A 23,841-nucleotide genomic window follows, 5' to 3' on the forward strand; every position below is an offset into this window, starting at 1 on the left:
TATACTATTATATAAAGAATCTATTATTACTTCTAATATACTTTCTATGTATGAATAATCCCTTGATTAAGAGGTTAATAATAGCTTATAGAATTAGGAGGAAGCCATATAATCAGTATATTCTAGAGGTCTAGATTAAGATCCTTAATAGCTTTTTTATAAGCAGAGAAATTATCCATTAAGAGAATAACCTTTCAACCAGTCATTCTCCTATTAAACTAGTAAAGCCACTCTTTAAAGATAGTATTCATCATCCAGGCCTTTAGGTTATAATGCTAGAAGCAACCTAGATTCTTAATATTAATCTTAGCTATAGTAAAGGCGCAAGGTCTTTTTATACCTCTAATAAACTAGATTAGAAGGCGCTTAGAGGCATCTAAATTAATATAGAAATAAGCTATTATCCTTACCTTATTTCTCTTCCTTCTAGGCACTAAATATATAGATAAACTGTAGTCAGGAACCATCCTCTAATATAGGCCAGTTTTATTATAATTAAAGATATCCTAAGGTGCATATAACTTTAAAAGTTAATAGATTAAAGCCATCTAACCCTTTAAATCTTTATTAAAACTCCCAGCTTCACTAAACTACTGGCAATACTTTATATTCTAGTGAGATTAAAAGCCTTAAAGCTAGCTAGATAAAAGTGGAGGCATCTCTTTCCCTAGGTAAAGAGATAGCTAATATTACTTCACTTTCTCCTATATAACCTCTTATGATATAGTAATCTGCCCCTCTACCCATTATATCTATTTAAAAAGTGCCCCTTCTAGCTCTGGCTAGTTCTCTATATATCATTACTTCTTACTAACCTAGTGGGAGTTATCTGGGGTGTTAAGGAAGGTGAACTAAGGGGAAAGGATTTAAGAGATAGAGGAGGGGGTAATCCATTAATTATATATCTCCTTAAACTAATTTTGAAGCCCTTAATAGGAGAGAAAAGGCTTTAAATAGTGGTAGGCATGGAGGGTGGCTTTCTGGCTAGTAGAGATTGATTGACATGTCTGCTTTTACTTTATCATGATGGGTAGGGACTTGATGTTAAAATAGCCTATTAAGGAGATGGATATAAGCAATTTTGTATGGGAGAAAGAGAGAATTGTAGTAACTATCTAATATTGGTGTTCTAAGCAATTTAATATGGGGGATCAAAAATGACACGTTGCGTTGTTGCTTATATCGGAATATTGCTTATATCGGCGTTGCTTATATCGGTGGTTTACTGTATCACAAAGCAACGACAGATTTCGCATCTGCTAGAAGACTCTGCGGATCAAGGACTCTTATTCGTCTAGAAACTGCCAAGCAGCCGAAGCACACATCTAGTTCGAATAGATCATCCTTGGTCGTTTCACGCTCCGAACCTTTTAATGGAGATTGAATGTCTCAGAGCAAAAAGGCTTAAGCCAGATTAAGCATTCGGACAATGGCTTGTTGTCTTTGGATCTCGGGTCTTGGTATTCTTAGCAATGTGATGGAACACGGTCTAGTTTAGTTGATGCGTTTTTTTTTTTTTTTCTTTTTTTTTTCGTGTTTTCTGTTACCTTTGAAAAGGGCTTGATCCTATGATGTGAATGGTAGAATATTATGATTTCAGTCCTTCTTTTCTTCTCTTTCTTCCTCGCATGGCTTGATTCTGTGGATGAATCACTCTGAACATGGCCTACTCAAGCCAGAGTAGACACTCCCGCTCATGGGAGTGGCGTCTCTTGGTCTTATTCATTCTTTTTAATATCTTTTCTACAGCTACGGCTCAGTTTTACGTGTGCAATTCCACCAGTCCCTGTGTGAACGGTGCATGCTGCGGTGTGAAACCCGGTGAAGCCTCAGGTGTATGTTCTACATTCAATATTTCCTTGAATTCCATATACTAATAATGTAGCTCTGCGGCTACGACCCCGACGACCAATGCAGCAAAGCAAACTGCGTCAGTAACTGTGACGCCAAAGCCGAATGTGGCAAATGGGCTGCCACTGCTGGCGCCAAATGCCCCCTGAACGTCTGCTGTTCATCATACGGATTCTGCGGAACAACAAGCGAGTTCTGCGACAAGGGTGACGACGACAACAAGAGTTGCCAGAGTAATTGCGGCTCGCCGACGGAGCCGTCGTGTTCTTCGAACGATGTGCTGAAAAAGGTGATCGGATACTACGAGAGTTGGGCGAGTAACAGTCGCAGGTGTGATGGCTGGACGCCGAACCAGCTGCCCGCGCAGAGTCTGACGCACTTGGTGTGGTCATTTGGTCTGTTCCAGCCCAATGCTGACAGAGACGGGTGGGAGCTCTATCTAATGGATGATAATGATGGGTATATGGATAGTCTGATGCAGGACTTTACCTATCTGCAGGTTCATCATCCTCAGCTGCAGATGATGCTCTCCATTGGCGGATGGTCGTTCAGTGATGGCGAGACGTCGGGTTTCTGGTCCAACATGACAGCCACTGATAAGGGGCGCAAGTCGTTCGCGAAGAACCTCGTCCGCATGCTGCAGAAGTATGGACTCAACGGAGCAGATCTCGACTGGGAGTATCCCGGTGCCGATGATCGAGGAGGAAACAGTGACGATACAGAGAACTTTGCCAAGTTGCTCAGAACCATCCGAGATGAGTTCAACGCCAGTGGACAAAACTATGAGCTTTCTTTCACCATCCCCTCTAGTTACTGGTATCTCAGACACTTTGACGTGCCCAAGTACCTTGCCAGTGGAGCCGACTGGTGTAATATGATGTCGTATGATCTCCACGGTGTGTGGGACGGTCACGATCCCTACATCGGCAAGGTCGTCGGCGCGCACACCAACTTGACAGAGATTGCTCAGGCCATGGATCTGCTGTGGAGAAACGACGTCGATCCGTCCAAAATTGTGCTGGGAATTGGGTTCTACGGACGGTCGTTCACGCTCTCGGATCCCAGCTGTACCAAGCCCGGCTGTCCGTTTAGTGGAGGCGGCGCAAACGGCACCTGCACCCAGACTTCTGGAATCTTGTCGTACAAGGAGATCCAGGAAATCATCACTGATTCGGAAAACGTTCCTGTGTGGGAAGAAGAAGCTGGAGTCATGTATCTCACCTGGGACGAGAACCAGTGGGTTTCGTTCGACACAAACCAGACCTTTAAGCAAAAGGTCGACTATGCGAATGACCATTGTCTGGGTGGTGTGATGATCTGGTCCAACGACCAGGATACATACGACTGGCAAGCACTGAGCGCCCTCCTGGGCAAGACAGTTGATGGGGGTTCGCTGCTTCAAGGGTCGAATAGTAATGACGAAGACGCAAAGAGTCTGGTGCATTCATATAACAAGTACACCGGCGGTGATTGCTACATCAGTGACTGCGTGGACTGGAACCGTGGCTCATGCAAAAAGGGATACAGCATTCTGGATTACGTCCATAAGGGATCTCTTGGTGTCATCTCAGACCCCGATGACAAGCTCTGTAAGACGGGCGATACAACCGAGGATGAAGACGAGGACTCTCAATACCGACTCATTTGCTGTCCCACCGACGCCATGCCGACGTGCTCCTGGACTGGAGGATCGCCGGACGGCTTCTGCACTGGTGGCAAGGATGATACGTGTGGGGGCAACAAGTTTGAACTTGTTCGAGATCATTACAACGATCGAACTGGCTCGTCTCCTTGTACTGTCAACTCGCGCTCGCTCTGCTGTTCCACCCTGAACCAATTGGATCAGTGCTCGTGGACTGACTGTAATGAAGAATGTGAAAAGAGCTGGTACAGATTCTCGAACTTTTCTCTTAACGCAGGACCGAGTGAGTTTCATTCTATCATCCATGATATGTCGTAGACATCTAACGTTTGCAGATCTGAACCAGAACAACGAATACTGTACCGGCACGGCCGAGTTCTGCTGTCCTTCGAAAGACACGCTCAAAAACTGCGTCTGGGCCAACTGCGGTGAATCCTGCCCCGAAAAGAAACTGCTCGTGACACGTCGCAACCAGCTCTGGAATCCCGACGTGCCACATGGACAAGTCGGGGAATACTGGTGCGGCGACGATGAAATGATGAGCATGTGCTGCGATCCTCCCAGCGCAGGTGGAGAGGCCCCGGTTGATCCAGCTGATCTGTTCGAGTACCCCGATGAAGACAACGTTAGCTGGTACGAGAAAACCGAGCCAGGCGCCAATACCGAAGCGTCGGATATTGAAGACGAGGATCCTTTTGGGTTTGTGATGATCGATGGTGACACGGATGCGTATGATCAGTCGCTGGTTGATCAATGGACTTTCCTCGACGATAGCGGTGGTGCGCTGCATAGCAAGCGCTCTACAACAGAGCACAACCTGTTTGGCTCGCGAGATGATACTTTTGACCACGTCGAAGAGACATATCAGATCAAGTGCAGTAGTTTGTTGAAGAATGACACCGGATGCCACTCAATCTTCTCCGGAGGTGCTTCGAACACGATTGTCAAGATGCCTGCGAATGTCGGAGCTGCCGGTCCCTATGCACGAGTCATTAGTCTGACGCCTCGCGGATCGACAACCAAGAGAGGCAATGTGCTTCCTCGGTCTGCCGGTCAGGTCTACGACATGAAGGTGGACTATGACCTCGCCGCCGCAGGTGAAGAGGAGAAAGGCGATGTCAACTTCCGCGTGGACTTCACCAATCTCCAGGGATACTGGGACAAGATTACCGACAGCCCAGCCAAGCACAAGAAGCGCTGGTTCGGCGACTTTGACGCTTGGCTCGAGAAAGTCACCAGCATCGTCAAATCCGAAAAAGGCTATCTTCCTCTGGCCTATGACGGCAGTGTGAAACTTCTAGAGTTGACCCAGAACTGCTCTGGCGACAGTCCATACAAGCTGGATCTCGATACTCGTCTCAAAGTCGGTCTGCATGCACAATACGCCTATTACTTCGAAGGGGCCATCCTGCCAGCCCCCAAGATGATTGCCTCTTATGCCTACTTCTCCATCAATCCCAGTGCTGAGCTAATCTTCCAGCTCAGCGGAGAAGCAACCTTCCAATCCACAACTGGAGAGGCCGATCTGATCGACGGTATCCCATTCTCTGGTCTATCTATCAAGGGTTTGATCAACATTGGACCAGAGCTCGGCGTCACCGGGTCAATCGACACGTCCCTCACCTTCGCCGGTGAGTTGCAAGCCGGCGTGGGAGTCGAGTTCCAGAAAACAGAAGTCTACTTCCCTCAGGATTCCGACGCGAAAGATGCGACAGTCAAGCCATCTGGTCTGAGAGACAATGACCGGGAGAAGGAACCTGCCTTTCTGGTGACACCCATGTTTGAGTCCTCTGCCACCGCCTCTGGACACATAAATATGAACCTCACACCCAAGGTGCGATTCGGAATTTCCGTTCTGGGAGGAAAGCTCTCTGGAGGCTTCGTGACTGCCGGGGTGGAGAATACCATCAGCGTTGGGTTCGACTCGAGTACCACCACCAGTACCAGCTCCGGCTCCAGTTCTGACAGCTTCTGCTACTGGGCCGATTATCTGTACAGTCTGTTTGTGCAGGCCGAAGTCAAATTTCCCGGCGACTTGATCTACTGGGGCTCGGAGAAGCTCGAGCTCGACTCGCCAGACGATGCAATCACTCTGATCGACAAGAAATGCATGCCCTATGAGAAGAACGTGAAGATCACGCCCAGAGACGACATCAACTACAGCGGCTCGAGTGATCCTCCAATAGCTTGGGATACTTCAGATCAGGGCAACATCATTGCGGTCAACCCCCGCACCGACGGGGAGCCCATCTTCAGCGCACTCATGGCATGTCCCGGAACGAACGACTCTGTCACAGATGACGGGGGTGACTTGTGTACCATTGGGTCAACCAAGCGAGCCACAACCAACTGCGACCCGCCTCCAGCACTCTTCTACAACTGCGACTATTTCCCCGACCTGGCGGTGGCCAATAATAACAAGAAGACCAACGGGAACAAGAAAACGCAGACGCTCACAGGTATCTGCAACAACATCAAGGGCTACCTGGACAGCCACAAAAACGCTCCTGGCGTGGGATCGAACTGGATGCTGCTCACATACTGGAAAGACCCCTCGGAATCCAATCGAGTGCAGTCCTGTGGCCAACCAGGAGGTCCTGAAAAGCAATGCACTGATCTCAAGAAGTCATTGTGGCCGGAGGATGTTCAGGCGCAAGTCAAGAAGGACAAGAACCAATTTGCGGCAAGGAAGATGACCGGATGGAAGAATGATATGTCCTGTGACGAGTTTCCTTGTGAGTTCCCTTGAAATAAAGGAGGGGGAATAATGCTAACAAGACATCGCAGTCAATGCCTGCCACCAAGGAGGCGCTGGAGCTGTAAGTCTTGCTATTTTATATGTTCCCGATGAGTATACTAACACAACATCTAGGCAACCGCCTGCGCACCGGCTGAGCAGCAAGACTATCAGAGAGATATCAATGGCTTCATACCTAACATCCTAGACAGGGACCATGGCAACAGGAGGGGGGGCGACGAGCCCCACTACGGCAAACTGGCCAACGATGTGCGACAATATAGCGTGAACCTGTTCTACGGTAGCCAGAACGATGAGAAAATCGGCGGCTACATGAACAAGGGAGGCGTAATCTACGACGATCCCAACGGAAAAAACCCCAGCGTCAATCCAGGAACGAAACTGAATTACGTGATTGGGGGTGTGAACCTCCAGAGCGACCGCTGGAGGATCAAAAAGAACGGTAAGGGGTTAAACGCCCTCTGCGTCCAGAGTCTGCCCCCGGTGAAAGTGCAGAACGATGACAAGATGATCATGACGTATCCGGTTCAGAAATGCCGCGTCGACTTTGTTGCCGCAAAGGACGTGAAGAAGCGTGGACTGGATCCGTATAACACTCAACACTGGGTCGTTGATGGTGAGTTTACGTGCTTCTTTTTTCTTTCGGGAAAAATGCTAATCTACTTTTAGATGTAATAATGGACGACGATGAGCAGTCCATGGACTTGGAGGATGCGTTGAAAGAGCTCGGACTGGATGATGATGATGACTCGGTGCCAAATGTCCAGGTCGGTAATGGCCATGCCCATGTGCACCTTTCTGGCCATGGCCCTCATGGCCGTCATTGATCTTTGTTCTCAGGTTCTTGTATAGAACCCAGATATAGTTCAATTTTTATTTAAAGTTAATGCCTTCATATCCTATATGCAAATACCCTTGCAAGAGAAAGGCAATCTTCAGGCTCACCTCTATGAATAATCCCCGCTGCAAATGTGGGCTACCCATTTTGGATTGTTATGTTCGCCGTGGGTTACAGACGGTAGGCGGTTTTAGATATCTTGAGAATGAATCAACTAGGTATCCTATCTTAGCTTGCATTCCTCAATACTTCTCCTACAGCGGATCTTTTGGATAAAACAAGTTGGGCGTTAGTAATCATTTATTGACAAAAAGTCACTATATACCCTGGCTAATTGTTCAGCTGCCTTCTCTAGTGTCTCTGGTATCTCATCCTTTTCATTGTCACCGGTGGGGTAGAATGAATTTGAGTATACCGAGCCCCTGCACGGTCGTCCTTTGAGATTCGAGTTGTCTAAGCAGTGAATATATTGCCGGAACTGTTCGATTTGAACAGTGCATACAGACTACTTCAATTCTGTACACAGCTCTAGCAAGCTGAGGTAGCAAGAATGTATGAGAAATAGTGCGAGATTGGTCAAAACAGAAGCTTAAGATATTAAATGATATGTGTCCGCTGGTTTATGCCGTGGCCATTAGCCATTCATTTACTCTGGTTTCAAGACCAGTTCCCTCTGGTAGATCCTCCCCCGCTTCCATGTCATCAATCAACCTATCAATTTCTTCTCCCATGCCAGTAGCGTGTAGAATATTTGCAATGGCGAGATGGAAAGCCAGAAGGTCTGGATCGGGCAGGTCCGTTCCATTGGCGGAAGTAAACTTGACGATGCGGTCTTTTGGCAGGAAGACTTCATATGCCTGGGGAAAGAATTTGAAACTTTGTAGCTTGTAGGTGTGTTCCTTCATCTATCAATATTATCAGTGAGCCGGTTTAATGATTGGGGGATGGTAAACACAAACATCGATAGCCTCAAAGGCAAGCTTGAAATCGCCGAAATTACTATGAATGTCTGACATAAGCGTCATGGCATTCTGTGGGGTGTCAATGGCCCCCGCTAAGCGAACATCAATCAGCTCTTTCACTCGGGGAAAGTAGCGATAGAGGTAGGCCCAGGTCTTTGCCTTTTGCTGCAACTGTATAGAATGTCAGCTATGCCATGCTTCGGGGAGAATGTTCATACGTCGATAGTGTCCACATTCTCACCAGTGCTCTCAGGGGCTGCCGAATACGGAATAATGTGGCAGCACTGCGTAGGTGCGGCCCGCACTTTATCTCGCTCCAACGTGGAAAGCAAAGCCTCGGCCATATTGTCATCGTGTGTGCCCGAAACCACACATCGGTTGCTATCCCTGGCCAGGCAGGCCTTCTTTAGCCGCGCCTGGCGGGACCGCGGCTTTGTCGCTTGCTTTATCATGCTCTCTTTTCCTTTCCCGGATGTCGACGATGATGAGGAGACCGATGGAGACGGTGACGGGGCGGGTGTTTTGCCCCCTTTGGCTTTCACTGTACACCTATTAGAAGCCTGACAATTGCACACATAGTCCATACTGACGTGGAATGAAAATGCAGCTTCTGATCTCGCTGGCAAGCGTCTGTAACCCTTCATCATCCCGCCCCAAAATGTCAACAATCAGATTGTCTCGGCCCTCCTTCGGGAACCCCTTTAGACATTCATCCAAGATTCTGCCCGTTTTATCCTTTTTGTTCTTGTGATCATATCCTTCGATGCGCGTTCTTGCTTCGTCTATCGTTCCAGATGCCGCAGCGGCAGCAGCGAGGTGGTCTCGTTGGACCTGGATCGGGTCTCTGGCTGCCTCCGTCCTGGCCTTTTTTGCTTCAGACTTCTCTTTTGCTGCTCCTTGGAGCGTTCGCTTTGGTCGTGAACCCATATCAGGCAGCTGGCGTGGTTGTTTGACAACGTGTTGGTGGATTGGACAGGTGAGAGGGTCAAGTTCCTCAACAGTCGGGGACTGCAAAGCGGGGTTGGTAGACCACATTCACTGCAGGAGAACTTTTCATTCTTCTCTTCTCTTCCTTGTTTTTATTTTTCGGGTTTGTTTTGTTTTTTCCATGTATTACTTCCTCGAGATGAATCAACAAAACAGTCGTAATTGATTTAAGGTTATCGGACCAACTTGAGCCAGTGGCCAATCCACATGCCACTCATGTCAGATTGATGTCATTGAACACCAACAAAGCACAAGGTACATAATTAGTAGAGTTCGAAGTGATACTGTATCTTGAACCGTATACGGGCCTTTTATTCTACTTTGCCATCTTGATCTCCCACCCCCGCTAACCATTCCTCAATCTGAGCTTCAAAACCAGGCGCCATTTCCATTTCCTCAATATACTTGTCGATATCCTCACACATCCGAGTTGCATCCAGTATGTTTAGCAACTGACAGATGAGCCCTTAAAATATCTGGGTCAGGTAACTCGGTTTCATCTGCAGAATGGAACTTAACAATGCGGTTTGGTGGCAGATCCCGCTTAGAGTAACTGCAAAAGTCTCTCATTGGCCGGAGTTTATAGCAATCTTGCTAATAACTAGTTTATGAAATCTGGTTGATTTGCTACTAAACGTTCGACCCGCACATTTCTATATCATCTGTCCAAAAGCTCACTGCATCCAGTTCAGATACTTCGAAATCTCAACACTCCACTCATACGGACGCTCCTCTCCCCCAGACACAGAATTGAAATATTCCCAGCCCATAACACCACCAAAATCGGGATACTTGGCCCGTAACGCTCTCACGGTTCTGCCGACTGTCTCCAGATCGACAAAGTCCCCTCCATTGGCTTCATTAGTCAAAACACCGGCCACAACGCGAGAAGGATGAAACCCGGCGTCAACAATTGCCTCGTAGTCTTGAGTGGTCGCCATGGTTCCGAACCCATTGTAAAGCTGAACATTGTAGAAGGATATCTGCTCCCCATGCTCCTGCTCCAAGTCGTAATAGTTCATGCCAGAGAAGCCGTCAACCCCACCCTGCAAGGCGGTTCCGACGGGGGCCATCGATATCTCAAAGTCGGGTCCAAAGTCGACAGTCAAACGATTGATCAACCGACTTGCGCCGGCCTGGGACATTGTTTCTTCGATGTCTAGGTCGATGCCATTGAAATTGTAGTCACTAAGCATGGTGGAGAGCGTATTATAGCACTCCTCGAAGGAGGCCTCCGCGTCTAGGACCTGGAAGCTGCCTTGTGCGGCGCCGCCGATCATGGCCATGACTTTGACGCCCCTCTCCTGGAGTGCCTTCATGTTAGGCCAGATGTGGTTGAAATGTTCATTGTCGGGTGTGTAGTCGTTCAGGTGCAGGTATCCATTTGTTCGGAGATGAAAACAGCCGATGATGAGGTGGGTGATTGGGGATTGCTTGATGGGTTGTTCGTCGATGTAGGCAACAAGATCGTCGAGCTGCACGGTAGTCGTCTGGTAGTAGACGACGGTACGAGGTGGTGTCCCGCGAGGCATGGTGCTTCTCAGATGGTAGATTGTTTGGGGATGAAGGGAGAATGGTCATTATATCCAACTTCAGGGGATATGGCTACAGCCCATTCATTTCCTAATACTCAGAGCTGAAGGTGGATCCTAACCACTGGCATATAAGTCACAGACATAGAGTCCACCGGAGTTTCGAGAATCGCTCAGCTGAACTGGAAGGCCGCGTCAGTAGGATCAACAATCTACGATTCTGTCGACCGAAAGATACCGCTAGACTAAAAGGGATATCCGGGCATTTCTAGTAGTCTTTCCTGTCAACTCCTGAATGTTACCGTACATAGGACAGATTTCCTACAAGCCTATCAGTTGATAGAACAACGCTTTTGCCTCACTTTCCATGAAGTGTAAAGCTGAAGGCGTCGTGATGGGACAGTTTGATAGCGGTCAACTAAACTAGCGGCGGTGGGTCATGTCCATAGCTGCCACTCAGAGCGTGTGGCATCCAGATGTTCAGCCAGCCACAGCCATGCGGGGCTATTATTCTTTCCAGCTGAGGACAAGGGTGACATCCACATAATACGATACCCTTCAACGACGGCCCATACTCCAATTTTCTTCAGGCCGAATATCTCGTCACCAAGTCTGGCGAGCCATGGGGGGAAATTCTCCAGGACAAGCTTCTTGTTAGCATCCTAACCAATCCCAACGCACTTGCGACCGACGAGTCCACAGCCTTCATCCGGACCTGGTGGGCTGCCGGTAGTTGCACTTCGTTTGCTACCCGGGTTGTGAGACAACTCGAGGAATACAGCGGCCCGTGTTTGATTTCAAGTTCTACGACCTCACCCGCCATCGTGGGGTGCGGTGGGCAAAAACCGGGATTCGCATCGACTCCAGGTCGGCAGTTGGCGTTCTCGTTCTGAAGATGTTTGCTGAAGCCCGCAACCTACAACGCCTCATGTGGATATATAAATGGTATGTTTAATATACACCTGTTCTGTACTCTTCTCCTTATAGCTGTAGGTACATCTATTTTAGAATGTATTATGAAGTGCATAGTTACTTCTATATGTTCCTTTTTTTGGAGCAATTCCAGATGTGAAGGTAGCATCAAGATATTGGTATTACTTCTATATCAAGATATATTTCACTACTATGCTAGTAAAGTGATAGCGCCACAGAACAACTATTCTTGGATAAAGGTCTCAACTGCATGCGCAATCTGCTTCACAGATTGCTGCTTGCTTAACAAGTCCCGATGAATCCCGTCCGCCATCACGACTCGAATCTCCGGCATCAATTCCTTAAACCCATTAAACATATCTCCTCCAGTCTTCTCCATTTCTCCAGAGGCCTTGATGAACAAGACACGACCCTCATATCGCCTCGTCACGAGGTAGTTTGTGTGAAGGACCAGGTTGTAGTTCAATTCTTTCACCATGCATTCGCGGATGTTGATGGCATCGGCTGTTCTGCAGGATGTTAGTGTCGGGATATTGAACACTTTCTCGCAGTCCTCGTCTGAAATTTGGGCGGGGAACTTTGGGCGGTAGTTGGCGTGTGAGTCAATGATGATAAGGCGAACCTCCTCATCCTCCAGACGGAGCTGATGCCCCATTTCGAGGGCAACGCAACCGCCGAATGAGTAACCGCAGATGTAATACGGTCCATGGGGCTGGGCATGCCGAAGGATGGATAACTGTGCAGAGGTTTATGTCAGTCTGAAGTAGAACAGATAAGTGGGAAGAAGGAGATAACGTACGTGGTCCTGTGCCATGTCTGGGATACTTTGGTACTTCTCTGGTCGACCAAATTGGATCTTTTCAATTCCACAAATGTCTAACAAGGGCAGATGGGCAGCTAGCTTGCTAAAAATCACGGAAAGACCATGAACACCAAAGATGGCGAAGAGCTTGGGGCGGTCTGCTCCACTCGGTGTTGAGAATCGTAAGAGACCACTGTTTGGCTCTGGGTCCGATGCCGGTCTGTCATAATCATCTCGAGAAGGTTGTGACGCCTTTTGTAGAGCCTCTGCCAACTGCCGGAAGGTGTTATTCTGGATGATGAATTCTAAACTCAGAGAAGTGATCCCGAAGTCTCGTCGAAGCTGGATGAGGAAGAGAATGACTGTGAAGGAGTCCATGCATCCCGGAAAGAGGCCGGCATCCTTTGCCAGACTATCGTATCCATGGGAGCGAAGAATAGAATAAATATGAGCCTCGGCTTTCGATCGATGATGCTGTCCAATAGTCTCTGAGGTAGAGCTTTCTGGATGGCGTGAACTATTCAATGTGAGGTACAAACTCTGCAGAGTTGGCCGGACGACCTTTCCGTTGTTGCTCAGGGGCAGGCACGAAATTGGAATAAAGACGGAAGGCACCATGTACTGAGGAAGTTTCTGTCGTGCCTGGTTTTGAAGGTCGCTGACCATCTTTCTGGACTCGGGGCCGTCGAGTACGCATGGACGCCCCGAAGAAACAGCAGCACCTTGAGTGTGTCCAGCTGTACTGACAAAGGCAACCAGCTTCGGCGGCGACGGATTATCACACAAGAGCGTCACGACATCTACGCCGTTGTTCGACAACTGATGGTCAATCTCACCAAGTTCGACCCGCTGTCCATGAATTTTCACCTGATTATCTGCTCGGCCGAAGCAAATAATGCGACCCGTTCGATCGTAGGCCCCAAGATCGCCTGAAAGGAAACTGTCAGCTGACGATCATCCATGACCTCATTGAATGGCTTACCTGTTTTATAGAGAACGCCAGCTCCGAACGGGTTACGTTGGAATGCTTTAGCTGTGGCTTCCGGCCGGCCCAAATAGCCAAGCGATAGTTGGCGACCAGTACACCAGATCGTGCCCTGTGCCCCAAGTGGAACGTGTTGCATATGATCATCCAGGATGTAAATACTCATCCCACGCACAGCAGATCCGATGCAACGTGCATCCATGTCTGCCTCGGCCACGGTCCAAGTAATCACAGCGGCCTCGGTAGGACCATAGGAGTTGACAAGACGACAGCGCCCTGCCCATTGCTCAACGAGAGAAGACCGGGCCATTTCCCCGGTGATAACGAGATGTCTCAAACTGGACAGACCCTCCACATCGAGTAAGGAAGCTACGGAGGGGGTAACGTTCAAAGCCGTAATCTGGGCATGATCAAGTATAGAAGGGAGAAAACTGAACACATCCAACTGTCGAGCAATACAGAGGGTCGCACCACAGAAAAGAGCACCGTAAATGTCGCTGAGGGAGACGTCGAACACGAACCGCGCAAAGTTGAAAATGCGTTCTGTCTCGGTATATGCGTATGCCTCGATCATAGTCATTGCATATCCCGCAACCTGACGATGAGGCATGGAAACACCCTTCGGTTGACCGGTCGAACCGCTGGTGAAGAGAATCGTCGCGGGATCATCCAAGCTGGCCTGTACCTTGGGAAGCTCGAGTTGTCCACCATCGACCCGACGCTGAAGGTGGTGGAGATGAACTACTAGGGGGGCGTTCTCGAAGAGATGAGAGTCATCGGCTACGCAAACCACTGCGCGAGGCTGGGCCTCGTCAAGGAGCATGTTGATCCTGTCTGGCGGCGACCCCAGATCAATTGGTACGTAGTAACAATCTAGTCGAAAGATGGCGAAAAGAGTGACAATGGCATTAATTGAACGGTCCATGTACACAGCAACCAGGCTGCCACGGTTCACACCAGCAGCGGCCAGATTGTGGGCTCCGTCTTCTGCCCTTTGCCTCAGCTGGTGGTATGAAATCGAATCGTGAAGCGAGTCTGGACTCCAGAATTCGATAGCGGTGTTGTCGGGGGTTTTGCGCATTTGAGATTCAAGATGCTCCCAGATAGTCAATTCATCGAATGCATACTTATCTCCCGAGCCGAAGCGGTCGATGGCCAGCAAGTGCTCTGGGCCCAAGAGATCGAGCTCCTTCAGAGAAGTGCCAGACCACTGATCAGCCGCCGCGAGATACTCCAGCGACCGTGCAAAGCTCGTCAATATCCGGTCCAGGAAGTCGTTGGGCAATTGCTCCAACGTGGTGTCAACACCTACACGAACCGTCCCGATGGAGGTTGGCTCAACCATGAGTTGGAAGGCAACGTCAGTGGGTTCCTGGAGTGTTCGGCGGTGCAGCTTGTATGGGGAAGACGATGATCTGGTGTCCCGAGGATAATCCTGTACCAACAAGGTAGTATTGAACAGATTGGTAACACCGGCAGCCTTCTGAATGCGATGCAAAGAAAGACTATCGTGCTCGAAGATATCCGCAGCTTCCTCAGCGACACGTTCAAGGAAATCTTGGAGACTCTCTGCCCAGTCAATCTGGACTCTGAATGGAATTGCGTTGATACATGGGCCTATTATTTCCTGGATCCCCCGATAGTCCAAACCCCGATAGTGTATCACGCAACCAAAAACCACGTCGTCTCGGGTTGTGTACCGAGAGAGAACGAGAGACCATGCTGCGCGAAAGAAGACGCTGATCGGAGCACAATATCCGGCGGCTACCTTGCGCAGATCGTCCCAATTGACGCTCAACCGTTTTTCCAAAGCTCGCAGACCGAGGGTGTTGCGACCGGCATTATTCTCGCTGGTCATGCATGTGAGCAGGGTGGGAGTGACCCCCTCCAGCTGATTGCGCAAGAACCTGATACTATCACTGATATCCGTGTTGGCGAAATGACGAGAGATATCTGCAAACTGCGCAGTCGGTACTTCAACCCTTCTAGTCTCGTAGAACTGTCGAACCTGGCGGAGCAAGACGCCAGTAGACCAGCCATCGATCAGAGCATGGTGGCATGTCCATTGGATCACGTATTTCTTGGATTCGGTACTTTGGTAGATTGATAAAGCCCATGGTAGAACGCCGTAGTCCAGTTTGACAGACTTGTGTGGTCTTTGTGAAATGACTGGACCGAGTTGGTCTGCGTGCAAAACGACTTGCAGCACACCATTGTTGTATCGAGATTGCGGGTGCGATCCAGGGACAAAGACAGTGCGGAAGATGGAGTGCTGGGAGAGCACATTCGTCCACGCCTCTATCATCTTCGACAGTGCGAAGTTTCCCGAGGCCTCTTCCACTTCGTACTCGCAGTAGTTCATATATGCGTTCGATTGCAGACCTGCTAGCAGCATGGCTGCTTGTGTGTCAGTCGCAGGGATGATGTCGGCTACGGTCGAGAAGTCGACGTTGTGTGGCCGAAGACTGTCCTTTGTGAGTTGCAACGACTCATTGCGTGTTAAACCAGCAACTGGGGTCGTCAAAGGTGACTGCAGCGTATTCATGCTTGGACCGGGGTTCCGGGAAATCAGTTGCTGCAAAGCCTGTGTCCATAGTTCCAGAAGCTGTTCCATGGATGCTGTATCGAACACAGCCTTGCTGAAGATGATTCCTAGATCCAGCACGCCATCCGTAATAGAGCATTCAACGTCCAAGGCCGAGAGGCGTGCGTTTTTCGGGTCTTCGACCGAGCCTGAAGACAGGCTCACATGCTCAAAGGTTTGGGAAGTGCTGCCTCGCGATGAAGCGCCGAGATAATTGAAAGCAATCATCCGTGTATTCGAGAGGGACGAGGGGAAAGGCCGAGCAAAATCCGCCTGGTCCAGACAACGGGCTCGAGTTTCCCGTACGATTCTGATGATGTCCACAGGCGGTTGGGAGGGATCAATGTCGAATTGCATGGGGATGATGTAGGTAAACCATCCAAGCGTACGGGACCAATCGGTCTGGTCACTGGTGAGATCGCGTCCGTGTGATTCGAAGCTGATTTCTACGGGTGCTGCGCCTTTCCAATGGCAAAAGGCAATCAACAGCGCACTCAGAAGGACATCCACGGGGCCGACGTGGTCGAGATGGTTGGAAAGTTGCATAATGTGATCAACCAATCCGTGTTCCTTCAGATGCACATATTGGCTGTTACCGATGGTGTTTTCCACACAGTTGTTTTCCGTATAGCCCAAGAGGTGTTTGTTCGCATCAGATGGCAGTTCATGGGTACTCGCAGGTAATGAATCCCGTCGACCTCTCAGCTCGTCGGACCACTGTTGAAAGCTGACTGGTTCCGGCGCGATATCCTGGCCCTGTAGCAGTTGCTCTAGTTCATCAAAGACAATGCTCCAAGACACGACATCAATTGCCATGTGATGTACCGCGATCACATAGTACTTGTCTGCCTGCACATGGTACTCACCGATGGCAGTAATGGGCCCGTGACAGATATTCAATTGACCCTGCAACTCGTCTGCCAACTTAGAAACATCGGCAAGACTCGTTGCCTGCTTGGAAACTGTCCGAATGTCGTTGGATGTGGGATCCGCCAGACTAAGACAATTCTCTCTACTCTTATCTGGCGTGTATCGGATACGAAGGCTGGGATGGATAATCACGAGACGAGTCCATGCTCGCACCAGATGATCCAAAGTCCACGACGGCCCCTTCGACCGAATGACATGTGATTGATTGAACCAGTGAATGTTGTTCTTCCGGGCCCGCAGAAACCAGTCGATTACTGGGGTCGTCTGTATGGTCGTCTGCGACGACAGGGATAATTTTGGCTTGTTGCGCCGCCGAGAGCGTGACTTTTTTGGTGCGTCGAGGAAGGTAGCCAAATCTGCTACTACCGAATGCTTGTAGATGTCGCTGACGCGGATCTCATAACCGGACTGACGGATGGCAGTGCATACTCTGACGGCTGAAATAGAGTCACCTTTGATGAAGAAGTCGCTGGACCGGCCAATGTTTGGTATCTGAAGCACTTTGGTAAAGGCTCTCGCCACAATCGCCTCGGTACTGGTCAACAGATCTCCATGCTCATGGTGTGATGTAGAATCCATTCTCTGACTGGGGTTTCTCAGGTGCGCAATGTTCCACGATTGAAGGAGCGAAAAGTCGAGCTCTTGAATCCACTGACCGAGCGCTTTCCTGTCGAGCTTGTTGCTCTGGGTCCAGGGAAACGTATGCACTGGCAGCCAATACGTCGGACAGGAGTACGGAGGAAGCTTGGATTGGACGGCCGCATGCATGCTCAATATGGCATCACGATATTCATATTTTCCATCCTGACCAAGAAGGGAGAGTCGTCCAGCAATGCGGTCCTTGTGCTCATCTCCCTTGGTCACGGGGACAAAGGCAGTCACCAAAGTGTCACCATGCTGATCCTTACGAAGGAAGGTAGCATTCACCAAGGCCTGGTTTTCCTTGCTGAGAACGGCTTCGATCTCGCCAATCTCGATTCGTTGTCCCCGTAGTTTCACTTGCGTATCGAGTCGGCCCAGAAAGATGATCTCTCCCGTGACGCTGAATTTGGCCAGATCGCCAGTCAGGTAAAGCCGCCCGAGCTGCCCATGTGTGATAAAGGCCGGCTTTGCACTCTGCGGACGTAAATAACCACGAGCAACCTGCACTCCTCCAATGGCCAGTTGGCCAGTCATACCAGGAGCGAGACGACGATACTCGTCATCCAGGATATAAACAAGAACATTGGGCAATGGCCGGCCAATACAGGAGACAGCGGTATCTGGGTTCATCTGACGGCTGATCACGTTAACGGTCGTCTCGGTGGGACCATAAACGTTCAGGAGATTGGTCTCCCTTGCCCAGGTATCGCGGACTGGCTCGGTCATGGGCTCACCACCGAGCGCTAGGACCTGGATGGACGGTGATAACGATGGGGATAGCAGAGACGCCACTGTCGGAGTCGTAGCAATGTGTGTGACCTGCCAGTCGGCGACAGCCTGTTGCAAACGGGAGAGGAGAAAGTCCTGGCGGCCGATAACGAGAGTGGCACCAGCGGATAAAGTGGCAAAGATATCTACCACCGAGACATCAAATGTGTACGGCGCAAGCTGTAATAAACGGCTGGTGTCTTGTAGATGGTAAATGCAGCGATGTTGCTTCACAGAACTGCGTAGAGCCTGGTGATCCACAGCTACACCTTTTGGCACCCCCGTCGATCCACTGGTGTAAAGAACGTAAGCCAATACAGATGGGTCCGGTCGAGCTATAGCATTGTTGGCAATTGACGGGGAATCGGTGATGTCGCGTAATGTTTCTGGGACCACAACAAGTTGGGCACACCCGTGCATCTCCTCCGCCAGCTGACTGCGAAGATTCTGAACTTCGCGATCGTGCTCCAGAATTCCCGCCGCTGGGGCTAGAATCGCCAATGGCTTGCAATCCCGGATGATGGTCATGTTTCGGTCAACGGGGTTCGTGATGTTGAGGGGGACATATGCCAGCCCGAGTTGCAAGATGGCCAAGATGCAGACTATGCGATCAATGCAGGCGTCGCTGAAAATGCAAACAGTAGCGTCAGGTTCGCTGGGAAGGCCGTGGTGCTGTTGTAACCATTCAACGAGCGTTGATACCCGGGTGAGAAGTTCCTCATACGTACTGGAGGTCGCACCTTCGAACACAATCGCAGTACGTTGAGGCACCCTTGACCCCATCTGTCTGATCTGTTCATGGATCAATGGTATCGTGTTTACCTCTGGGTCTCGGGGCCCATGGAAGCTTTCCAGGGTTTGCAACTCCCCACTTAGTGGGAGATTCAAACTGGCAGTAACCATGCTTGCCGGATCTTCCATATCGCTTAAAGCAAGCAGAGTGCGACGGAAGGAGTCGACAAGGCGTTGGGCGTCATGATGCGCCAGCATCCTGGCATCAAAGTCAACCGTCACATCTAGCTCGAGTGGCGACTGGTCGCGAAGCAATGTTACCGAGAAGGTGAGTGGAAACTTTGCCGTGACCGACTTGACCTTCCCCAACACTCGAGAAGTAACTGGTCGAAAGCGACCAAGCTCAGAGGAGCGCTCATGATAAACAAACATGATTTCGAATACTTTGGCATCAAGATCCAGACTCTCGAGGATATCCTCGAACGGTGTCTGCGAGTACTTCAACGCCCCGTTGAGACCACGCAACACTTGTTTCGTGTTCTCCAAGACTGGGGACTCTGGATCAAGCACAGGACGAATGGGGAGCGTGTTTGTGAAGCAGCCGTAGATAGGCTTGTTGGAGTCAATTGGGCGACTTGACACAGGAATCAAGACGGCTGGGGATTTGCATCCGTATTCCAGAAGCACGGTGATCATGAACAAAGACAGCAATGTGCCAAATGAAGTGCCCCCGACTGGCTGTGCGTAGGCTGCGGCTTTCTCCGGTATGTTGAATTTCTGGCCGACGACACCGACGGACGAAGTGCTGCTGGTTGGACCAAGAGGAAGCATTGGGCTGATGCTGCTTTCCAATCCGAGTGCTGATTTCCAGTGAGCCCGCGAGGCCGCGATGTATGTCTTGTCTGCAAGTGTACGCGCTTCGGAAATGGAAAAATCCTGATAGGCATAACTGGGCTCTTTTTGGGTACGAATCTGGCCAGTCTCCAGTTCTGTGAGGAGCAGGGAAAGCGATCCCTCGTCGGATATGGCATGGTGCATGTTGATGTACAGGTACTGCTTGTTGCCCGGCAAATGGAATCCGTGACAACGGATCAGAGGGGGGCTGCTTAAATCAAATGGCTCTTGGAAGTCATCCACGCATATCTGAGACATGCGATTCCATGCTGTGCTCTCAGCCTCGTCATCGAAGCGATGAGTCACAAAAGCCAACGGAGGCATGTCCGAAGCCACCTGCCAAAGTGTCTGTTCGTAGGTAAAGCGCGACCAGAAGACAGCCTCGCTTTGCACAATAACCTCCAGCTGGCGCATAACACGGTCAAGGGACAGATCAACTAATTCGTGGCTGCAGGGCAGGCTATATGTTGCATCACCAAAGATTTCCTGTAGCAGGTAGAATCGTCGTTGCATGGAGCTGGCTGGTGCTCTTTTCTCTGTGACAGCTTTAACTCCAAAGAGATATTCACTTAAGCCAGACAAAGTTGGGTACTCGGTGATTGCCTGAAGATCCAATGACGATCCGGGGATTGATTTCTGTAGACGCCAGATGAGCACGAGAGACTGGAAAGAATCGAGGCCGATTTCGCGCAGGTTCTGATCTGGATGAAGAGAGTCAACGTCCAGGATCTGACACAGCAAGGTCTGCAATATATCCCGTGGGCCAGCTTGGTCCGAATCTGGTTTGGGCTCCGGCAGCGGGTCGTTATCAAGCGTACCATCCTGTGAGCAATGGCTATCTACAGACTGGCACGACGACAAGGCGGCTACTGAGGCTGCAGATGTGATCACACTGGAGCTGTCGCTTGAGCCCTCCCGTGAGGCTGTAAACAGGGGGAGACCAGTGAACTCGTGCAAGTCCAATGAGAGATGCTGTTGGAAGGTTTCCAGGAGGTCTGCAAAGGCATTTACGACATCGTTCACGGAGTCGGTCGTCAAGACGAGAGGATTGTGGTCAACAAGAATCTCGAATCCGGTCTCCGAGACAAATACATGAACCATGCAGCCGGAAGATGCTTGCTTGGGACCGATCAAGTCAAAGGTACAGTCCTGAAGCAATGAATGGTGGCCGGTAGTACCAGTCTGGTGCACGATAAACTGTACAGGGAAATCGGCAAGTTCTACCTTGAGCCAGGAGCAGATCCAGTTGGCCGGCACGGCATTTGCTTTGGTGAATTGTATTTCCTGAGCGCAGCGGTCAAGCAACTTTGACCAAGAGTCGTCATTGATCAATCGGGAGCGGATGATGACCATGTCGGTGAGGTTGCCCAGAGCCGTGAGATAGGGTTTGCCTGGTCGGTCACGCATACTGACTGGGACAGTCAGTGCTACCTCGCGGTTCTTGAAGACTCGGTGGAGTGTCGCCTGGAACAGGGCCAGCAAGGTTGGTTGTTCTCGTAAGATGTGAGAGCCCAGACAGGCCATTGTCTGCTGGTGTAGCGGCATGTCGATGTTCTTACGAATCCGACGATAAGGCTGGGCCTTTTCGCTTCGAATGCTCGACGGCGAGATGTGCTGGCTTCCTGGGAAGGCGGAGAGTCCAGCGAGTCTGTTTGCCCACAGGGTCTGCGCTTCACTTGGATGAGGAACGGTGCTGTCCTTGGGAAGTTGGGTGGTGCTTCCGAAGCCGTCAGGAACCGGTGCGTCCTTCAACATGGCCTCCAGCGCGTTGTTCAGGACGCCGCTTGTAAACTCATCCACCAGGATATGATGGATGGCCGTATGCAGGTAGATGACACCATCAGCCCGCTCGTACACCTGGAACGCGGACAAAGGACCGGTGCGGAGGTCCAGATCTGGGAGGTCCAGCTGAGGAGTCGCACCGTGCTCAAGAAAATGGACACCGACGCTGGTCTGGGCATGTGAATGAAGGACTTGATGGAACTGCTCTTCATTGCCGTCGAATTCAAAAGTGAGATGGAAAACCTCAAACTCTCGGACCAGAGCAAGGATCGCGTTTACCAGTTGACTGGACGATGTCCGCTGGACTTCCCAGACCCGTTGGACCACATATGTCGCATCACGGCGCTTGGCCTGCGCCATCCACATACTCTCCTGGCTTGGAATGGCTGGGTAACGGCCGGGACGAATGACTGGTTTGACGACCTCCTCGCGAGATGTCTCTGGTGCTGATGCGATACGAGTCGGTCCGGATTCAGGGAGCAAATGACATATTCCTTCAATTGTAGCAGCAGCGCGTAAGCTGCTGTAAGACAGGGGAACACCAAGCTCGGTGTGGATCATCTGCCGTAGTTGAACGAAGCCAAGAGAGTTCAGCCCCAGATGAATCAAGGGCCGATGGATGTCAGCAATGGAGATCGAGAGGATGCGCGAGACCATCGATGATACGGCCGCACTGAGGGCGGAAGACTGGACATCCGATTGCACAGCAAGTTGTATCGACCTCGACTGACCGGTTGTTCCCGGCGGGTTTGAGGCGTGTTTCGTCATGCATGAAATTTCCCGGGCGACGGCTGCGCGATCAAGCTTCTTGCTGCGCAGTAAGCGAACCTGGGACAACTCGGACAGGACAGGCATCATTCGTTCTGGCAATCTGGCTTGGGCATAGCTGCGCACGGTATCCAGATCAAGGGGCTTTCCAGGTTGACGTTCCAGACCTGCGCATAGACAGCTGTTGACGAGCACTACCGCTGAAATCGCAACACCCGGGGCATCATTGAGAACCGTTTCGACTTCAACAGGATCGAGACGTTGGCCCAGGTACTTCATCTGATTGTCTCCGCGGCCCAGCAGCTGGATCTCCATGTCGTCTGTATATTGGGCCCAGTCGCCGGAGCGGTAAAAGAGCATCTTGTCCAGAGAGGAAACACAGACTAACGAGGCTGTTGTCAGAGCAGGAGCTCCCAGATAGCCGTGAAATAGCTGCCGTCCACCGATATATACTTCGCCCGGTTCGCCTCTGCGAGCGACCTCTCCCCGAGGGTTCATGACAGCAACCACATTTCCTGCTAAGGGGCGATAGTAGGTTCCCTTGGTGCATGGACTCTCTGTGGTGACACTGGTCGCTACCTGAACTGCAGTTTCCGTTAGGCCATAGTTTGCCACGAATCGAACACGGCCGGCAAGGCGATTGCGAAGGGCCTCAGGGATCATCTCGCCACCCGAGACGACGGTGCGCAGAGACGGGCACCGGTCCAAATCCAGGAATTGAATCATGGTCGGAGTGAGATGGACAAAGCTAATCCGATGGTCATAGATGGTCTGGCACATGTCTGTTTTGGTCTGTTCATCCGGAAGAAGGCATAGGGCTGCACCCTGGGCCAAGCTGCCGTAAATGTCGACCACAGAGGCATCGAAGACATAATTGGCAAAGAGGAGCACACGGTCTGTTTTTTCTAGTTGGAAAATAGGCACCGCACTCTTCACGGAGCTTGCAACGGCGCCATGGCTGAGAATGCATCCTTTGGGCTGACCCGTGGATCCGGACGTGAATAGCACGTAGCAGGGACTGTCCGAGGAGACTTTAGGGAGGTCGACCTCACGACCATCGCAGAGGGTCCATTGTAGCCCGTCGAGATTGATCGCCTGGATGCTGGCCCGGGATTGTGGCGACAGTAATGGGTAACCGTCATCGTCGGTCAGCAGGACGGATGCATTCACGGCGTTCATCATGTACTCCAGTCGGGACGGTGGAGCGCCCATGTCCAACGGGCAATACGCCGCTCCGGCTTTGATCACGGACAGCATGGCGATGATCATCGTCGGCTTGGGCGCAAACAAAATGGGCACGATTACCTGCCGGCCATGCGTGAACTGAAGCAGATCAATGGCCAGTCGAGAGGAAAGTTGGTCCAGCTGCCCGTAGGTCATTGACGCCCCTGGCGTCACCAGAGCTGTTGACTTGGCGTTTGCTTGGGCCGAGGCGGCGAAGAGAGAGACCA

General features: G+C 50.6%; 5 protein-coding genes across 5 annotated transcripts; 1 reads left to right on the top strand and 4 right to left on the bottom strand.

The window, feature by feature from the left end:
• Window positions 1–1,661: 1,661 nt before the first annotated feature.
• On the top strand, window positions 1,662–6,920 carry ASPWEDRAFT_108842 (uncharacterized protein; the record flags this gene model as incomplete). The annotated part of the gene is made up of 6 exons (XM_040828024.1): window positions 1,662–1,835; window positions 1,886–2,233; window positions 2,462–3,776; window positions 3,829–6,228; window positions 6,281–6,312; window positions 6,366–6,920. 6 exons carry the CDS (start codon window positions 1,662–1,664, stop codon window positions 6,918–6,920), a joined length of 4,824 nt encoding a protein of 1,607 aa, XP_040690048.1.
• Window positions 6,921–7,709: 789 nt separating this feature from the next.
• Window positions 7,710–8,978, bottom strand: ASPWEDRAFT_25854 (HNH endonuclease signature motif containing protein; the record flags this gene model as incomplete). The annotated part of the gene is made up of 4 exons (XM_040832781.1): window positions 7,710–7,994; window positions 8,049–8,222; window positions 8,270–8,592; window positions 8,642–8,978. The coding sequence occupies 4 exons, from the start codon at window positions 8,976–8,978 to the stop codon at window positions 7,710–7,712; spliced, it is 1,119 nt and encodes a 372-aa protein (XP_040690049.1).
• Window positions 8,979–9,712: 734 nt separating this feature from the next.
• ASPWEDRAFT_169900 (uncharacterized protein) lies at window positions 9,713–10,570 on the bottom strand (the record flags this gene model as incomplete). The annotated part of the gene is made up of 1 exon (XM_040830535.1): window positions 9,713–10,570. One exon carries the CDS (start codon window positions 10,568–10,570, stop codon window positions 9,713–9,715), a length of 858 nt encoding a protein of 285 aa, XP_040690050.1.
• A 1,074-nt stretch (window positions 10,571–11,644) lies between these two features.
• ASPWEDRAFT_151729 (uncharacterized protein) lies at window positions 11,645–18,634 on the bottom strand (the record flags this gene model as incomplete). The annotated part of the gene is made up of 3 exons (XM_040829612.1): window positions 11,645–12,239; window positions 12,303–13,234; window positions 13,288–18,634. 3 exons carry the CDS (start codon window positions 18,632–18,634, stop codon window positions 11,727–11,729), a joined length of 6,792 nt encoding a protein of 2,263 aa, XP_040690051.1. The 3' UTR covers window positions 11,645–11,726.
• A 4,893-nt stretch (window positions 18,635–23,527) lies between these two features.
• Window positions 23,528–23,776, bottom strand: ASPWEDRAFT_80973 (uncharacterized protein; the record flags this gene model as incomplete). Its single annotated transcript, XM_040839559.1, has 1 exon — window positions 23,528–23,776. A coding segment is annotated over one exon (249 nt), but the record flags the coding sequence as incomplete, so codon positions are not given.
• Between the last annotated feature and the right edge of the window lie 65 nt (window positions 23,777–23,841).

The sequence above is a fragment of the Aspergillus wentii genome, assembly GCF_001890725.1.
Source record: "Aspergillus wentii DTO 134E9 unplaced genomic scaffold ASPWEscaffold_3, whole genome shotgun sequence".
NCBI lineage: Eukaryota > Fungi > Ascomycota > Eurotiomycetes > Eurotiales > Aspergillaceae > Aspergillus > Aspergillus wentii.